The sequence below is a fragment of the Borostomias antarcticus genome, assembly GCF_949987555.1.
Source record: "Borostomias antarcticus genome assembly, chromosome: 21".
NCBI classification, from domain to species: domain Eukaryota; kingdom Metazoa; phylum Chordata; class Actinopteri; order Stomiiformes; family Stomiidae; genus Borostomias; species Borostomias antarcticus.
Window position 1 is genome coordinate 14,544,753 of NC_140254.1, and position 14,477 is coordinate 14,559,229.

Sequence of the window (14,477 nt, forward strand, 5' to 3'; positions counted from 1 at the left end):
GGCTAAACCATGATGTCTAGATCCTACCAAATATGTACAGCCCCTCTGGTCAAAATCTCTACCAGAAAACGCGGATTGCAAAACTCTCAATTCCGCCCTGTAGCTACATCTCCATTGAGCAAAAACTCTCTCAACGTTCTCTCGGTTAAAACTCTCCCGCGACCGGCCAAAAGGAAACCTGTTCTGTGCCAAACTCTCACTTGAAAAACTGATACCCTCGTAACGAAACAAGGACGAAGCCAAAAGACAATACGATATAAAATCTATTGCTGTTCACATCTCCTTAGATAGTTACTTACTAAATACCCACGCTGGGGTTTCCTGTTTTCAAACAATCCAGACCAACAAGCTGAACCAAATCAAGGCAAATACAACTCAGAACCACAAGAGGGTTCGTTTAAACGTACCTGTGCGCTTCAAGAATCCAGTGGAAGAACTGAGGAAATAATCTCACCTTGCGCTCTGGCGCAAGAGAGAAAATTGATTTTCCAACGCCCACTATGGACCGACACGTCTGCCGATCAGTCCCTATCCACTGGAATCCCGAAGCAAACGCAGGCAGTGATCCCATCCCCGTCGCCAAACTGTGATAGTTATTTTAGACTTGTCTAGTCCAAAGATTTACCAAGATACGTTCAAAAGGTTGAGTCTGGTTTATTGAATGAAATCAAATACTTGCGCAAGGACTTCCTGAACAACGCAAACAAAGGTGGTTTGTCAGAGAAGTGAAATCAGTCACCTCTGCCCTGGCTTATATTCAGTCTATGCGTCATCGTGAGGGGACGGATGTCACACAGTGAAAGAAAGGAATGTGGGATGAAACTCACTTTGCTTTGAATAGAGACAAAGGTCTGAGTCAGGGCAGGAACGACAAGGTGTGGCCTTTCTGACTTGGACAAAAGAGCGAGGCAGAGCTATGCAGAGTGTGTTTACAATCACAAAGGGGGGGGGAGAGTTGGTGTTTTACATTAGACTGAAACTGGGGTTTTGCAGGGGACTTGGGGGGAGGTGATAATTACAAAGACAAAGGCTTAAGGCGTTTGGATGTAAATTCCTGGACAGCAGTCAGGATGCCCTCCAATCCCATATCTCTTATGATCACACTGTTGGGCAAAGTAATGTTGGGGGTTCGTTGTGTGGGATGAAATGCAAACTGATATCAGAGCAGGACATTTACCACAGCAGCAGTAGGTGTACTAATTTATATGCCACACAGAACACACACGCCAGTTCATATGTGTTAGCTCTAGCTGTTGTGTTTACAGTCATCCATTGGCTGGCTGAATAATCACAAACTAACATTTCTGGGGTTTGCTGTACTTACTTGAAACCTTGAGCAGAGGCGTTTCTGTGGCCAGTGAAGAGGGGCTCGAGTGTAGTCCGCAGCTGGATCAATTGGAGGGTTTGTTGATCGCTCCCTATTAGTGAAGAAAATTGCGATGCTGTTGGATCGGATCGGATCGGATTACAGCATGTTTGGGATTCATCATCATGCCATTATGTGACAAGCAACTATAGCTATGTGTCCCTACTTACATGAGAACGTCTTTCTTGTCGTTTGTTTTGATTTGGTTTCTCCGGCGGTTCTGCCTACAAGTTCTTCCATCTTGTTTGTTGTCCTACGTTGTTGTGGTAACCTGTGTTTTTAAGCGATTTCACGTCACGACGCTATGAACTGTGGGTAATTCCCTTGGGCTAAGTCTGCAGAAATGCAGACTTACGGGAAGGGGCCATAAAGGGCTCAAAATGGCTGCCGGAGAGCCCTCGCGCACTTGCCGAGTTGACATTTGGGACACCCCTAAGCCCTCGCGGACTTCGCGGGAGCGCGCCCTTAAGTCTGCGAGTCTGCAAGGGTGGACATTGGGACTGGGCCACAGTTGCAACTGGGCTCTTTGTCATGCCCCGCTCTGCATCCTGATCATGCCCCTCCCTGCTTCCTGCCATGCCCCTCCCTGCTTCCTGCCATGCCCCTCCCTGCTTCCTGCCATGCCCCTCCCTGCTTCCTGCCATGCCCCTCCCTGCTTCCTGCCATGCCCCTCCCTGCTTCCTGCCAAGCCCCTCCCTGCTTCCTGCCATGCCCCTCCCTGCTTCCTGCCATGCCCCTCCTTGCTTCCTGCCATGCCCCTCCCTGCTCCCCGACCATGGACTGCCTTGTTTCCTAGACCATGTGGTTCTCTGTTGTGCGTCCCAGCCTGAGTAATTGGCTGCCCCGCCCCAATTGACTACACCTGTTTCTAATCGTATCTGGTGCCTACTTAAGCTGTGCAGTCTCTTCCTCCGGTGCCAGAATGTTGTTGTACCTCCATGACCGTGTGGATTCTACCGTCATATGTAAGATTTTTGCCTTCTCTCAGTTGACCTAGTTTTGTATCTTTTATGCGTTTTGACTTTTTGACCGGTTTTGGGATCTTTTGTGTGTTTGACCTTTTTGCCCTGGACCTTCTGTGCTTTCCTTTTTAGTTTTTGGTTTTATGTTTGTTGGATTTTTGCTGGAAGAGAGGAGACGCCGCACACTCTGGCAGGTCCGATGCAAGCAATTTATTATGAGACTAAAAAGCTATCAATGTTTCGGCGTGAGCCTTCATCAGGATATGGAAAACACGAACTACGTGTGGTCTTATATACACAGGTGTGCAATCACTGGATGAGCTGCACCTGTCTAGGGCGTGTCCTGTAATGAGAGAAACTGGACCATGGTCTGGCGGATATCAGCCACATACCAGTACAGGGACACAGTTGATGCAGTGTGCTAGCATAATATAAGTCAGTGCAAAACTAATACTAGTACAACAATCCATTATCAGACAATAATTCAATACATCATGATACAGCTAAATGGAAAAACATGTATACATACATATATATATATATATATATACAAAAATAGTGGACACATAGGACCATCCACCAGAAGAATAGAAGAAAAGGTCTAGTAAATGACAGGCTGGGACATCCGACGAATCACTGTAGCAACAACTCGCGATCAAACAATGGGCTATTACAAAAAGGGCAAGAGATCAAACTCAACATTAAGCCCCTTTGCTTAAGGGTCTGAAGTTTGTGAATCCATGCTGCCTCTCGTTTTAGTAGTAGAATTTCAATGTCGCCGCCTCTCCTAGGCTTGGGCACCTGTTCAATACCTATATAGTGTAGTGAGGAAACAGAATGATTAGCTTCTACAAAATGTGCAGTGACTGGGTAAGTCACGTTTCTGCATCGGATTTTTGCTGCCTACTTTTGAGGAGTAAAGACTTGTGAATTCTGAACAAGGGTCTTTGTTCTTGCCTAGAAGTGTTACACTCTTGGCTGGAACACAAAAGAGAGATTCCCCACGAACTGAATTTCTCTCTTGTGCACCGCTCTATTGGCTAACATATCATTTACACGTCATCAACAATGGCGAACCAACAGGGTCAAAAGTTCAACATGTGATACAACGGAGTGATATGACCACATGGTTCTGCAAAAACAATGACACAATAGGAGACCACAATTAAGTAAACACTAGGTTCAAACGAGGCCTGGAGATGTTTTAATCTACTGCCTAGAGAGCTTGTCCTGTCATAAACCAAGAAATGCCCAGGGCAGGGGTCTGTTCTTACAAGCTTCAAAGGATGAGGACACCAGGCACACAGCGGTCAGTAGGTTGAAACAGGATGACCAGGGCCGTAAAGAACAGCTGAAACTCCTTTTTGTGTAAGCCTTCTAATTTCTGTCATATCAGTTGAACATGTGATAGGGACACTGTCAGGGCTTGAAGGAAGAGAGAATAAAATCACTAATACTGTCGACACGCAGCGGTGTGGTTTAATGTAATGAAGGGCCATTTTCTGACACTTTCAGAGTGTCTCCTTTGTGTGGGGAAAGCTCTGATATCTCTTCATGCTCTAAGGAGCATATTTGGTGACATAACTAAGGAGCCTCAGCATCAGACACCCTCTCCCAGGTCACCCACTGAAGGATGATGAGGTATCAGCTTGTGTTCCATCAATTTAGTACTATGTGGATTCCCTTGAATCTCCTTTTCCACTAGCCTAAAAGCCAGACTTCCTCGCAAAAAAAGGTTTTTGCGATATAGTCTGGACTTCTAGCCGTCCAGAACGGTTTCCAGAAATGCATTTAACTGCTGTTTCGCCCAGTGACGGAGTGCTTGATTGGTTCTATTGGAAATACACCTGATTGGAAACACAGATGAATACAGGCAGCTGGCAGAACAGCCTCCCCAAGCAACGAGCGGTAATGTTAACGTTAGTAGAATAAACACAGATATGAGTGCAGTTATTGCAAAAATATACTCAATAACAACAATTAAACAAGAACAAGAATATGCACTAGTGGAGTTTCTTGGAGGAAAATACTTTTTCACCATTCCTCCGACTGGATTTGACAAACATTTTTTGTTATTCTGGCTGAACGAGTAGCTCAAGGCAAGTCCTTCCATCCACTGAAATCGTTCTAGGCGGCTAGAGGTAAAGACCGTATCGCAAAAACCTTTCCACAGCCTTTTCCTATTTCAATGGACTGAGGAGGAAAGCCATCATCAACACCATTGAAATGGAGAAAAATGCTGTGAGGAATGAGATCCAAGGGAGTTGGCTTGGAGGCTAGTCCATCTACAGGCGATCATGCTTTTTAAAGCCTAAAATTGTTCTTAAGATGGTGTGACATTTCATTTTAATGCATTATTGTTTTTTAAAAGTCACAGGAAGTGACCTACCCACCAGAAGTGAGCTCTGTATCCCCTTGTGTGAGGAGATTGTCTTTATATGAGCCACATTTCACAATTACTTTTGTATTATTTATCCTAAACTATGATTTTTTTTCATGTCTTATTTACTGTACTGTAGCTCAAAGCCACAGAAGGGGGAAGCGAGGAGCAAGATGCTCTGGGAAAGAGAGGAGATAACTGCCATCGAAAAACACATGATGCACTTCATAGCCGTGTTCCGGTTAAGGATGACTGCAGTCAGTGCCTGGGATAGAGTCCAAAAAAGTGTTAAAAAATAAATAAATAAATTGGCTAGCAGTTAAGTTTTACATCAAAAATACAATCACAGCTATATGTGCCTGGATGGGACCCACAATACTGTTGGTGGAAAGGACTGCCAGATGACGGCAAAGGAGACTCAGGAACACACAGGCTGCCACTACCACAACATATGTCCTACTGTAGGACTTGTAGGATAGGACTATTCAGCCATCAAAGAACTCACAAAGACAGAAGTGGACATCATCAACAGATGACCAAAGAAGTGTGCATTGTGTGCCTGTTGTCGCCTACTGTCTACAGGTAGATTGTATCCACATGCATTCAACTCCAGATTTGTCTAGTTTAAAACGGCTGTCTAGTGGATTGCTTATTGCTGAGGTTCATTTTGCACTGTTCATCATTCTACTTTGTGTAAACATTATCTATCATTATCATTACTGCAAGGTACAATTTAGCTGCTTTCGAGCACTCTACTGTCATCCTGTTTCATCTGTAGTGCATTATAGCTTTGCTAAAAAAATTTACTAATTACATTATAATTACTCTGTTATAAAACTACTAATTACATTATAATTACTCTGTTGGCGTAATACCCACAGGGTTTTTCCTGGCTCAGAATGAGGCGGAGGTGGTACCTTAAGTGGAGGTCTGGGGGTCCTCTCCCAGGAAATTTGGGGCATCAAAAGCTTCATTTCCTGCATTCTGGTGAATTTCCTATGCACTAATGTGTGCTTAGCTTGTCTGCCTAACTGTATTAGCCTATGCAGTGTATTTCAAAAGCATAATCTTTGTGTGGAACAGAACTTCAAGGAGGCAACAATTTATTGAGCATGCCTAACACATAGGTCAAATCTCTAGGCAATACTGACGTTCTGATCGAGGTGCCGAGCTTATATCTGGCTTATACCATACACACACACAGGCAGCATAGTTCTGACTACTCAGTGAAGCACCACTTAGCAGATCCTGTGCCCACACACACGCACGCACACACACACGTATCCTTGTTTCTGTAACAATGTGAGATGACTGTAAGGAACATTGGAACATTACTTGTGGTCATCATCCTTTCTAGATGTTATACACTTCTGAGAAAAGATCGGAAGCACTTCAGGAAATGAACAATATTTTTTTAAGTGCTTTCTCTTTGTTGAAATGAACAATATTCATAACATCTGTCTCATACCTGACTGCGTCGTCACATATGACTTCACAACTCCACTTCATTTGCATTCAGTGGGGACTGTTAAAGACCGATACTAAAACAACTCAGTATTCACTCATTCACAATGCGTACATTCACAATATATTTTCTTTATTTATTGGGATTAGTGTCAAACTAATATGCTTTTCAGCTTCTAGGAATAATTGGCAAAATAATGAAAAATGAAAAGCCTCAAATTGTAATACTTGACATGTTTTTTCATTTCACAACCCCAAAACAAATGTTTGTCGCAAGGGAGAAAGACACTGGGTTATTTCAACAATGTGCTTGACAATACATGCATAGCATGTATGCACAGCATAACTTTGGCTGAGGCACACAGAACACAATTCTAACCACAGGTGTTCACAACAAAACGGGTCATACAGGTCAATACAACGTAGAATCTCATCAATAAACAAACTCCCACTTGAGAGTCAAATTACTGTACTCTAACAAAGAACAGTAAACCCTAAGACTCCAATTACAGGTAAGCCTACAGGGTATTTCCTGCATAGAGAATGCAGCCGCATCCATCAAATTTCATGCCGCCTCCAGCTCTCGACAAAAAAAACACAGACACCTGCTTGGGATGCACATCGAAAACCGGTTCTTGTTGAGAACCGGTTCCCAGTGAATCGATTCCTTGGAATCATTGGCCAATTCCGCTATCGATTCTCGTCGTTGCTGCGCATGCTGCCTTGTTTTGTTTTATTAGACCGCGGTAGAAGAGGCCAGCAACATGTCGTCTAGGCATAAACGTTTGAAAGTGTGGTTACATTTCACGCGACAAGAGGTATCTGTTATTATTCCAAGTAATGTTCCAATGTTCCTTACCAGTCATCTCACATTGTTACAGAAACAAGGATACGTGTGTGTGTGCGTGCGTGTGTGTGGAGACAGGGTCTGCTAAGTGGTGCTTCACTGAGTAGTCAGAACTATGCTGCCTGTGTGTGTGTGTGTGTATGGGGGGGGGGGGGGTAGTGAGTGTCCAGCTGCTTGTCATCTCAGCCACAGCTATTGTTACTGAACAGTAGTGGGTAATAGAGCATGACACACCAGCTAGATGGCTAGATACACACACCCCCACTGGGAGAGGGGGATGAAGAGGTTTAATTAAACATCCCGCCATTTGATTTATGTTTGTTCTACGATATGAAATAATAAATTGATTTGATATATGTTATAAACTATCTTTTAAGTCACAAGGTAAGGATGTTTGTGTAACTTAATTCATGTAACCTTTATATAGGCATACAAGACAGGACCACATTAAAAGTGTCACTCTCACTGACTGTTTTTCTCAATGTACTATGCATTGAGGAACCATGGATGTGGAAGCATACTGCGGTGTAGATGGGAAAGAGGTATAGCGTAGAGGGGGAGTTGCAGGAGCTACGGGCTGTGAAGGATTGGAATGTGCAGATTGGACGCCCATAAACAACAAATGGGTGCCAATGAACACCATATGTGTGATACCTACAGTATAAGCCTGAGTAGATCTATGCCGGCTGAACCCGTGCATTGATGTCCGTCTTCCCTGACGCATCAGTACCTTTTTTTGATACCTTTAAGAAATACTTTGACTCTTTGTACAACTTTGAAGTTGTTCTTTCCCTGTATGACCTTAGAGAATTATAGCCAATTTATATGGGAAAGAACCTGTTGTGTTCAATATATTTATAGGACCTGACTCACTGAAGAACCCATTTGGAAATCAAGGGCTTTTTCCTCCTCATGGAGAGAGAGAGAGAGAGGGACAGGCAGAGAGAAAAAGAAAGGATGAGAGGGTGGGTGTGAAAGGCAGAAGGGGAGAGGCAAAGAGAGAGAGATAAGAGGAGGAGGTAACGATGGGGGAGCAGTGCAGAGGTGTCATACAGGGAGGGAAAAGGCCTGATGCTGAGAGGGAGGTAGAGAGAGGGAGGGATGTATCACATGCTGCAGAGAGGGAGGGATGTATCACATGCTGCAGAGAGGGAGGGATGTATCGTCTGCGGCAGAGAGGGAGGGATGTATCATCTGTGGCAGAGGGAGGGATGTATCGTCTGTGGCAGAGAGGGAGCGATGTATCACATGCTGCAGAGAGGGAGGGATGTATCACATGATGCAGAGAGGGAGGGATGTATCGTCTGTGGCAGAGAGGGAGGGATGTATCACATGCAGCAGAGAGGGAGGGATGTATCGTCTGTGGCAGAGAGGGAGGGATGTATCACATGCTGCAGAGAGGGAGGGATGTATCGTCTGTGGCAGAGAGGGAGGGATGTATCACATACAGCAGAGAGGGAGGGATGTATCACATGCTGCAGAGAGGGAGGGATGTATCACATACAGCAGAGAGGGAGGGATGTATCACATGCTGCAGAGAGGGAGGGATGTATCACATGCAGCAGAGGGAGGGATGTATTGTACATATAGGATGAAAGAGGAGAGGCGCGGATAAGGTACCGTCGAGGTACAGAGAACAAGTGAAGCAGAGAGAGGATGAAAGGGAGGGATCCATCCTCGGAACGTGCGGTTCTCCGCGTGTGTGAACGACGTCGGCAATGTCACTTCACACACACACACATCGGCCTGACCTCGATCTCAACACTGTGTGTGTATTATGTATGAGACATATTGAGGCTGCCAAACCTGTCTGGCAGGCATTCTCTCACACACATACACCCTCGCAGACGCACATACGTATAATACATACACATAAACGCACAGATACTGTTCACTCACACATGCTTGCTCATGCACAGATGTGACATTATTCACAGAGATTGTCTGGCTGGTGATAGCATAGAAGTGATGAATGCATGACGAGGAAACAACATTTATTTATATCCCACACCCTGAATGTCCTGTACCTCTCTTTATACCTTCTTCTCTCACTAATCCCTCTTCCATTTCTCTTTTTAACCCGCCTGCATCTCCTCTCCTCCGTCTAACTCTCCTCCCCTGTTCACTTCTTTCTCTCCGTCTGTATTTCTCCGCTCCACCTCGGGACAGCTTGTCTGTTAGCGGCTACACAGCTTAAGCAGCTAACGCTAGCTGTGGGGGTGTCACTCAGGAAGTGGCCTATTTAGGACAGCTAATTCATCACGGCGTGAGAGCGCGGCGTACGGTCGGCATAATTACCCCCCCAACGTAAACAAGATCCAGTCGCTGTCTGATTTATGAGCGCGTCAGCTGAGCAGAGGCTTAGGAACGAAGAGAAGACAGGCTGGAGACCAGGGGAGGAGAGAGAGAGGTGGCGTTGGGAAATTAGCATGGGAGAGAAATGGAGAGATGTCGGAGGAGGAGGGAGAGAGAGAGAGAGAGGGAGGGGCATTGGGAAATGAAGAGAATCTTCATGGGAGATAGCTAGAGATGTTTTGGAGGGAGATGAGGAGGGTGTGTGTGTGGTTTCGGGAGATACTCAGCTCTTTGAGGTGTTCCTAGAGGAACCCAAGGCATTTAAAATGCAAATACGCCCAGAAATTCATTGGTCCTGAAGGTTCCAGTCCACAGCGGGTTTCCCCTGCCATCTGCATTGACTTCATTTCCATCGAGATCCACTTACAAAGAGCTTGGTTATCTACTGTCTCCGTTAACATCTCCCCTCAGAGCTGGCAAGGGGGTTGCCTGTTTTAAAATGCACGGCCATGCGGCCGGTCAGAGCCGAGAGGGTGATGGTTGTATTGTCTGACCAAAAGGACTTGGAGACGGCCGGAGAGGAGATGAGAAAGCGAAGAGAGACATGAGAGAGCAGAGAAACAATGAAATATTTATGACAGGCACTGAGAGCAGACGGCAGGTTTATCCGCCTATTATCAACCAGATCGCCCCCTCCGAGATTCCACACAAATCACAGCGCCGAGGTAGTCTACTCTGATCTCTCTCTCTCTCTCTCTCTTAGATCTCATCTGCAGTACCTATTATCCATTGCTCCTGACATTTTACTTCTCCGCCTTTAATCATCCCTGTTTTTCTCTCCCTGGTTCTCTGTCCCCTCCCTCCATCTGCCCTGCCTGTACCCCCCCCATCCCAGGTGTCTGTATCGCTCCCTGCTCTCTGTAACCCGCCAGTGTACTTAATCAATGAGAGTTAGCCCCACCTCTCTACCCCCCCCCTCCCCCACACCCACTCCCACCCCCTGGGGGAGCCAGGGACCTCGGGTGAACAGGTTAATGTTCTGGCAGTTTGAGATACGCACCTGACATTTCAATCCGGCATCTGTTTTTACCGTGGCTGATTTAGGTAGTGGGAGAGGGGGAAGGAGGGGAAGAGTGCATAAATCCAAGGATTGGACTACTGGTGTGTGTGTGTGTGTGTGTGTGTGTGTGTGTGTGTGTGTGTGTGTGTGTGTGTGTGTATATATATGTAGATAGATGTGTATGGACACGTCGCCCCCAGCTGGTAAGGAAGAGAACGGCAGGTGTGATTTTCTTTACTGCGGCTACCGAAGAATAACAGTGGCGTGTGTGTAGCTTGAAACGTGAGAGCTCTACATGAATCAGCCTCATTGAGGTTCGTAGATCAGGACTCTGGGGGATGTGAGATGAAGAGATTGGTGCTCCGAGGAGACGGGGTTCAGGGCTGGGGGCAGCATTTGTGTCGAAGAGAGAATTAATTAAATTCAGAAAGAATGAGCGACGAGATGGATAAAGAATGGACAAACACCAGACAGTCAGATACAGAAGCAGTTGTTTGATGGCGAGAGCAGAGAACAGAGAGAGTTAAAGAAAGAAGAAACATCGCTCAAGAGAATTGGACGGAGAGAGAGAAACAGAAAGAGGGAGAGAGAAAGAGGGGGGGGTGGACACGACAGGATGGAGCTATAGACAGAAACAAACTTCTGAGGCCTCGAGAAGAGAGATAAGGTAGAGAGAGAGCAGACATGAGAGAATTAGTAAGTGAATTAGAGTGTGCTTGGCCGTGGTTGAGCAGAGGAGAGAGAGGAAGGGTAGCAAGGACTGTCAGCCAGACGCTTTTTGCAAAAATGTTTTATTTGATACGAATTCAATAAGCGTCCGAGTTCCTTGCCCCGGGTGTAATTACTGACAGAACAAGGGAGACATTGTGCGAACGGTGCAACCGTCTAAACGTTCCCCTCTCTCCCTTCCAGGTCGCCGCTGATCTTGTCGGAGAATGTCAATTATAGTTTTAATGCGACGGGGGTGGGGGTTCTGCTGCATGTACTGTTGAATACTAATGTGTCTCTTGTATTGATCGTGGTTCTTAAACAGGAATGAGGACCGGGTCCCTCTGTGTGTGTGTGTGTGTGTGTGTGTGTGTGTGTGTGTGTGTGTGTGTGTGTGTGTGTGTGTGTGTGTGTGTGTGTGTGTGTGTGTGTGTGTGAGGTCTCTACAGTGGTGTTCATGTGCTGCTAGGATATCTCCGACATGGACTCACAGTGGCAGCCCTCGGCCCTCACAGCTGCAGGGAGGGGCGGAAACCACTGCACGTGCGCCGAGGCCGGAGCCTCTCCGGCACAAGATGGCTGCCGCGGATCCTACAGGTGAACATCAAGCGCTGGTGCTGAACGAGGACGCAACGGGTCAGTTTTGCGACCACTCATCGACTCCGTCGCTCACTCGTTCAGTCAGTCATCCGTTCATCCCTTCATCCAGCTCACCACAGTCCATTCCACCTCTGGGAAACCTTTCTCCCCAGCCTCCCCAGAAGTCTCACCCACTCACCCTGCATCCGTCCCTGCTCTGCCCCTCCCCTCCTACCCCCAGTCCCAGACTCCTCCCCCAAGTCCCAGACTTTTCCCCCTACACTCCAACCCCCAGTCCCAGACTCCTCACCTATCCACTCCTCCCCCCTCCCCTCCTCCCCCCAGTCCCAGACTGCTCCCCTCAGTCCCAGACTCCTCCCCCCTCCCCTCCTCCCCCCAGTCCCAGACTCCTCCTCCCAGTCCCAGACTCCTCCTCCTCCACTCCTCCCCCCAGTCCCAGACTCCTCCCCCCTCCCCTCCTCCCCCCAGTCCCAGACTCCTCCTCCCAGTCCCAGACTCCTCCTCCTTCACTCCTCCCCCCAGTCCCAGACTCCTCCCCCCAGTCCCAGACTCCTCCCCCCAGTTCCCGACTCCTCCCCCCAGTCCCAGACTCCTTCTACTTTTTACTACCAGTACATACTATAGCTCCCTAGAAAGTACATACTATGCACGCAGTATGCATCCAATTGGGACATGCTACCTCTTCATATCATTGCGCCTTGAATTTGACCACATCCATCGCTGTCCATGAAGCGACATTCGTCCACAGCTGGGATTCATCAAAATGCATCCAGTGCGACTCGCACTTGTGATGGAATTTCCGCTGAGCACAGGATTGTGGGTCAGAATAGCCAAGAAAGTGTGCTGGCTTACAAACTGCAAAATACGATCGGTTGTAGTAGGACATCCTGGTATTTTTCCCATACTGCATGTAGCATACTATGTATTGGGACATACTATATAGTTTGTAAGTACGCCATTCGGAACGCAGCCCCAGGCTCTTCCCCCTCACCTCCTCCCCTCCTCCCCCAGTCCCAGACTCCTCCCCCTCCTGTCCTCCACCCTCCCCCCTCCCCTCCTCCCTCTGTTCTCTGGGGGTAAGCTGGGCTGCCTTGATTTGCTCTGAGTACAAACAGCCTGGTAAACACCATGAAACATTTAGAGGAGGCTGAATCACCGTCTCTGTAATTCACTCTGGCAACACTGATGCACACACATACCACTGCTCCCCGGACACAGGCTGCCCCGTGGCTTTCAACCCTGTGTGCATGTGTCTGCATGGGAGTGTGTGTGTTTGTGTGTGTGTGTGGGGGGGTGCGTGCATGCGTTTGTGTCTTGCCAAAGGCTTCTGCACTAAAGCCATGTATATTGTATAATCAGTGGTATATCTGGATAGTTTTGGCCACGTTTAACAGGAACAAACAAAGGATTACTAATGCTGTTGGCTCAGCTCAGCTGCTACAAAGGAAATATTTTCAATGCAAAATATTGCCTTTGTGGACTTGCAGGTTATGGCTTTCTCTCTCTCTCTCTCTCTCTCTCTCTCTCTCTCTCTCTCTCTCTCTCTCTCCTTCCCTCTCTCATCTTGTTCTCATCCCCCTCTTCCTCTCTCTCATCTCCCTCTCTCTCCCTCTCTCTCTCTCTCATCCCCCCTTCTCTCTCTCTCACCCCCCCTCTCTCTCTCATCTCCCTCTCTCTCCCTCTCTCTCTCTTTCATCCCCCCTTCTCTCTCTCACCCCCCTCTCTCTCTCATCTCCCTCTCTCTCTCTCATCCCCCCTCTCTCATCTCCCTTTCTCTCTCTCATCCCCCCTCTCTCTCTCACCCCTCTCTCTCTCTTTCTCATCTCCCTCTCTCTCATCCCTCTCTCTCTCATCTCCCGCTCTCTCTCTCATCCCCCCCCCTCTCTCTCTCCCTCTCTCTCATCTCCCTCTCTCATCTCTCTCACTCTGCCCCTGTTTAGCGTGTTTGCATTATATGCTGAGATCACATGCATCTACTCTTCAGAAGCCCTTCAAGTTGCATGCACGCGCGCCCACACACACCCAGACACACACACGCACAGACACACCCAGACACACACACGCCCACACGGTCACACACAGACACACACACGCCCAGACACAGTGATCATAATAGGACCCCCACAGAGTTAAAGCTCCCGTGTGGGAGGAAATGAAATTCACTGAACTGGTGTGTGTGTCTGCGTTGTGTGTGTGTGCGCGTGAGCGTGTCTGTATGCTTGCATTTGTGTTTGTGTATGTGTATCTATGTGGGTAAGTGTGTGTGTGTTTGTGTGTGTCTGTGTGATATGATATGGAGCCCTCCTGTCACACTCTCTCGTATCAAATGCGATCAGCAGAGAGCTTCTATGCATGAGCAACCCTGGAATGAGGACAGCACCGTGAATAACAATGTGTTTGTCCAGACGTCCTTCACTCCATCCAGCCCTGCAGCTCAACCTTTCTGTCTGTCTGTCTCTCTATCTGTCTGTCTGTCTCTCTATCTGTCTGTCTGTCTCTCTATCTGTCTGTCTGTCTGTCTCTCTGTCTGTCTGTCTCTCTATCTTTCTGTCTGTCTCTCTGTCTGTCTGTCTGTCTGTCTCTCTATCTGTCTGTCTGTCTCTCTGTCTGTATGTCTGTCTCTCTATCTGTCTGTCTGTCTTTCTGTCTGTATGTCTGTCTCTCTATCTGTTTGTCTGTCTCTCTATCTGTCTGTCTGTCTCCCTATCTGTCTGTCTGTCTGCGTCTGTCTGCCTGTCTGTCTCTCTGTCTGTCTTTCTGTCTGCGTCTGTCTGCCTGTCTGTCTCTCTATCTGT

The 14,477-nt window shown here is 47.3% G+C and overlaps 1 protein-coding gene across 1 annotated transcript in view; it reads left to right on the plus strand.

Moving 5' to 3' along the window:
- Positions 1–11,657: 11,657 nt before the first annotated feature.
- The window catches only part of col16a1 (collagen, type XVI, alpha 1), a gene marked incomplete at both ends in the record, with an annotated part of 84,245 nt that continues 81,425 nt past the window's right edge, over positions 11,658–14,477 (plus strand). The window contains one exon of the mRNA XM_084454953.1: positions 11,658–11,718. Coding sequence (XP_084311079.1) covers positions 11,658–11,718 — 61 coding nt within the window. The remainder of the gene's footprint in view (positions 11,719–14,477) is intronic.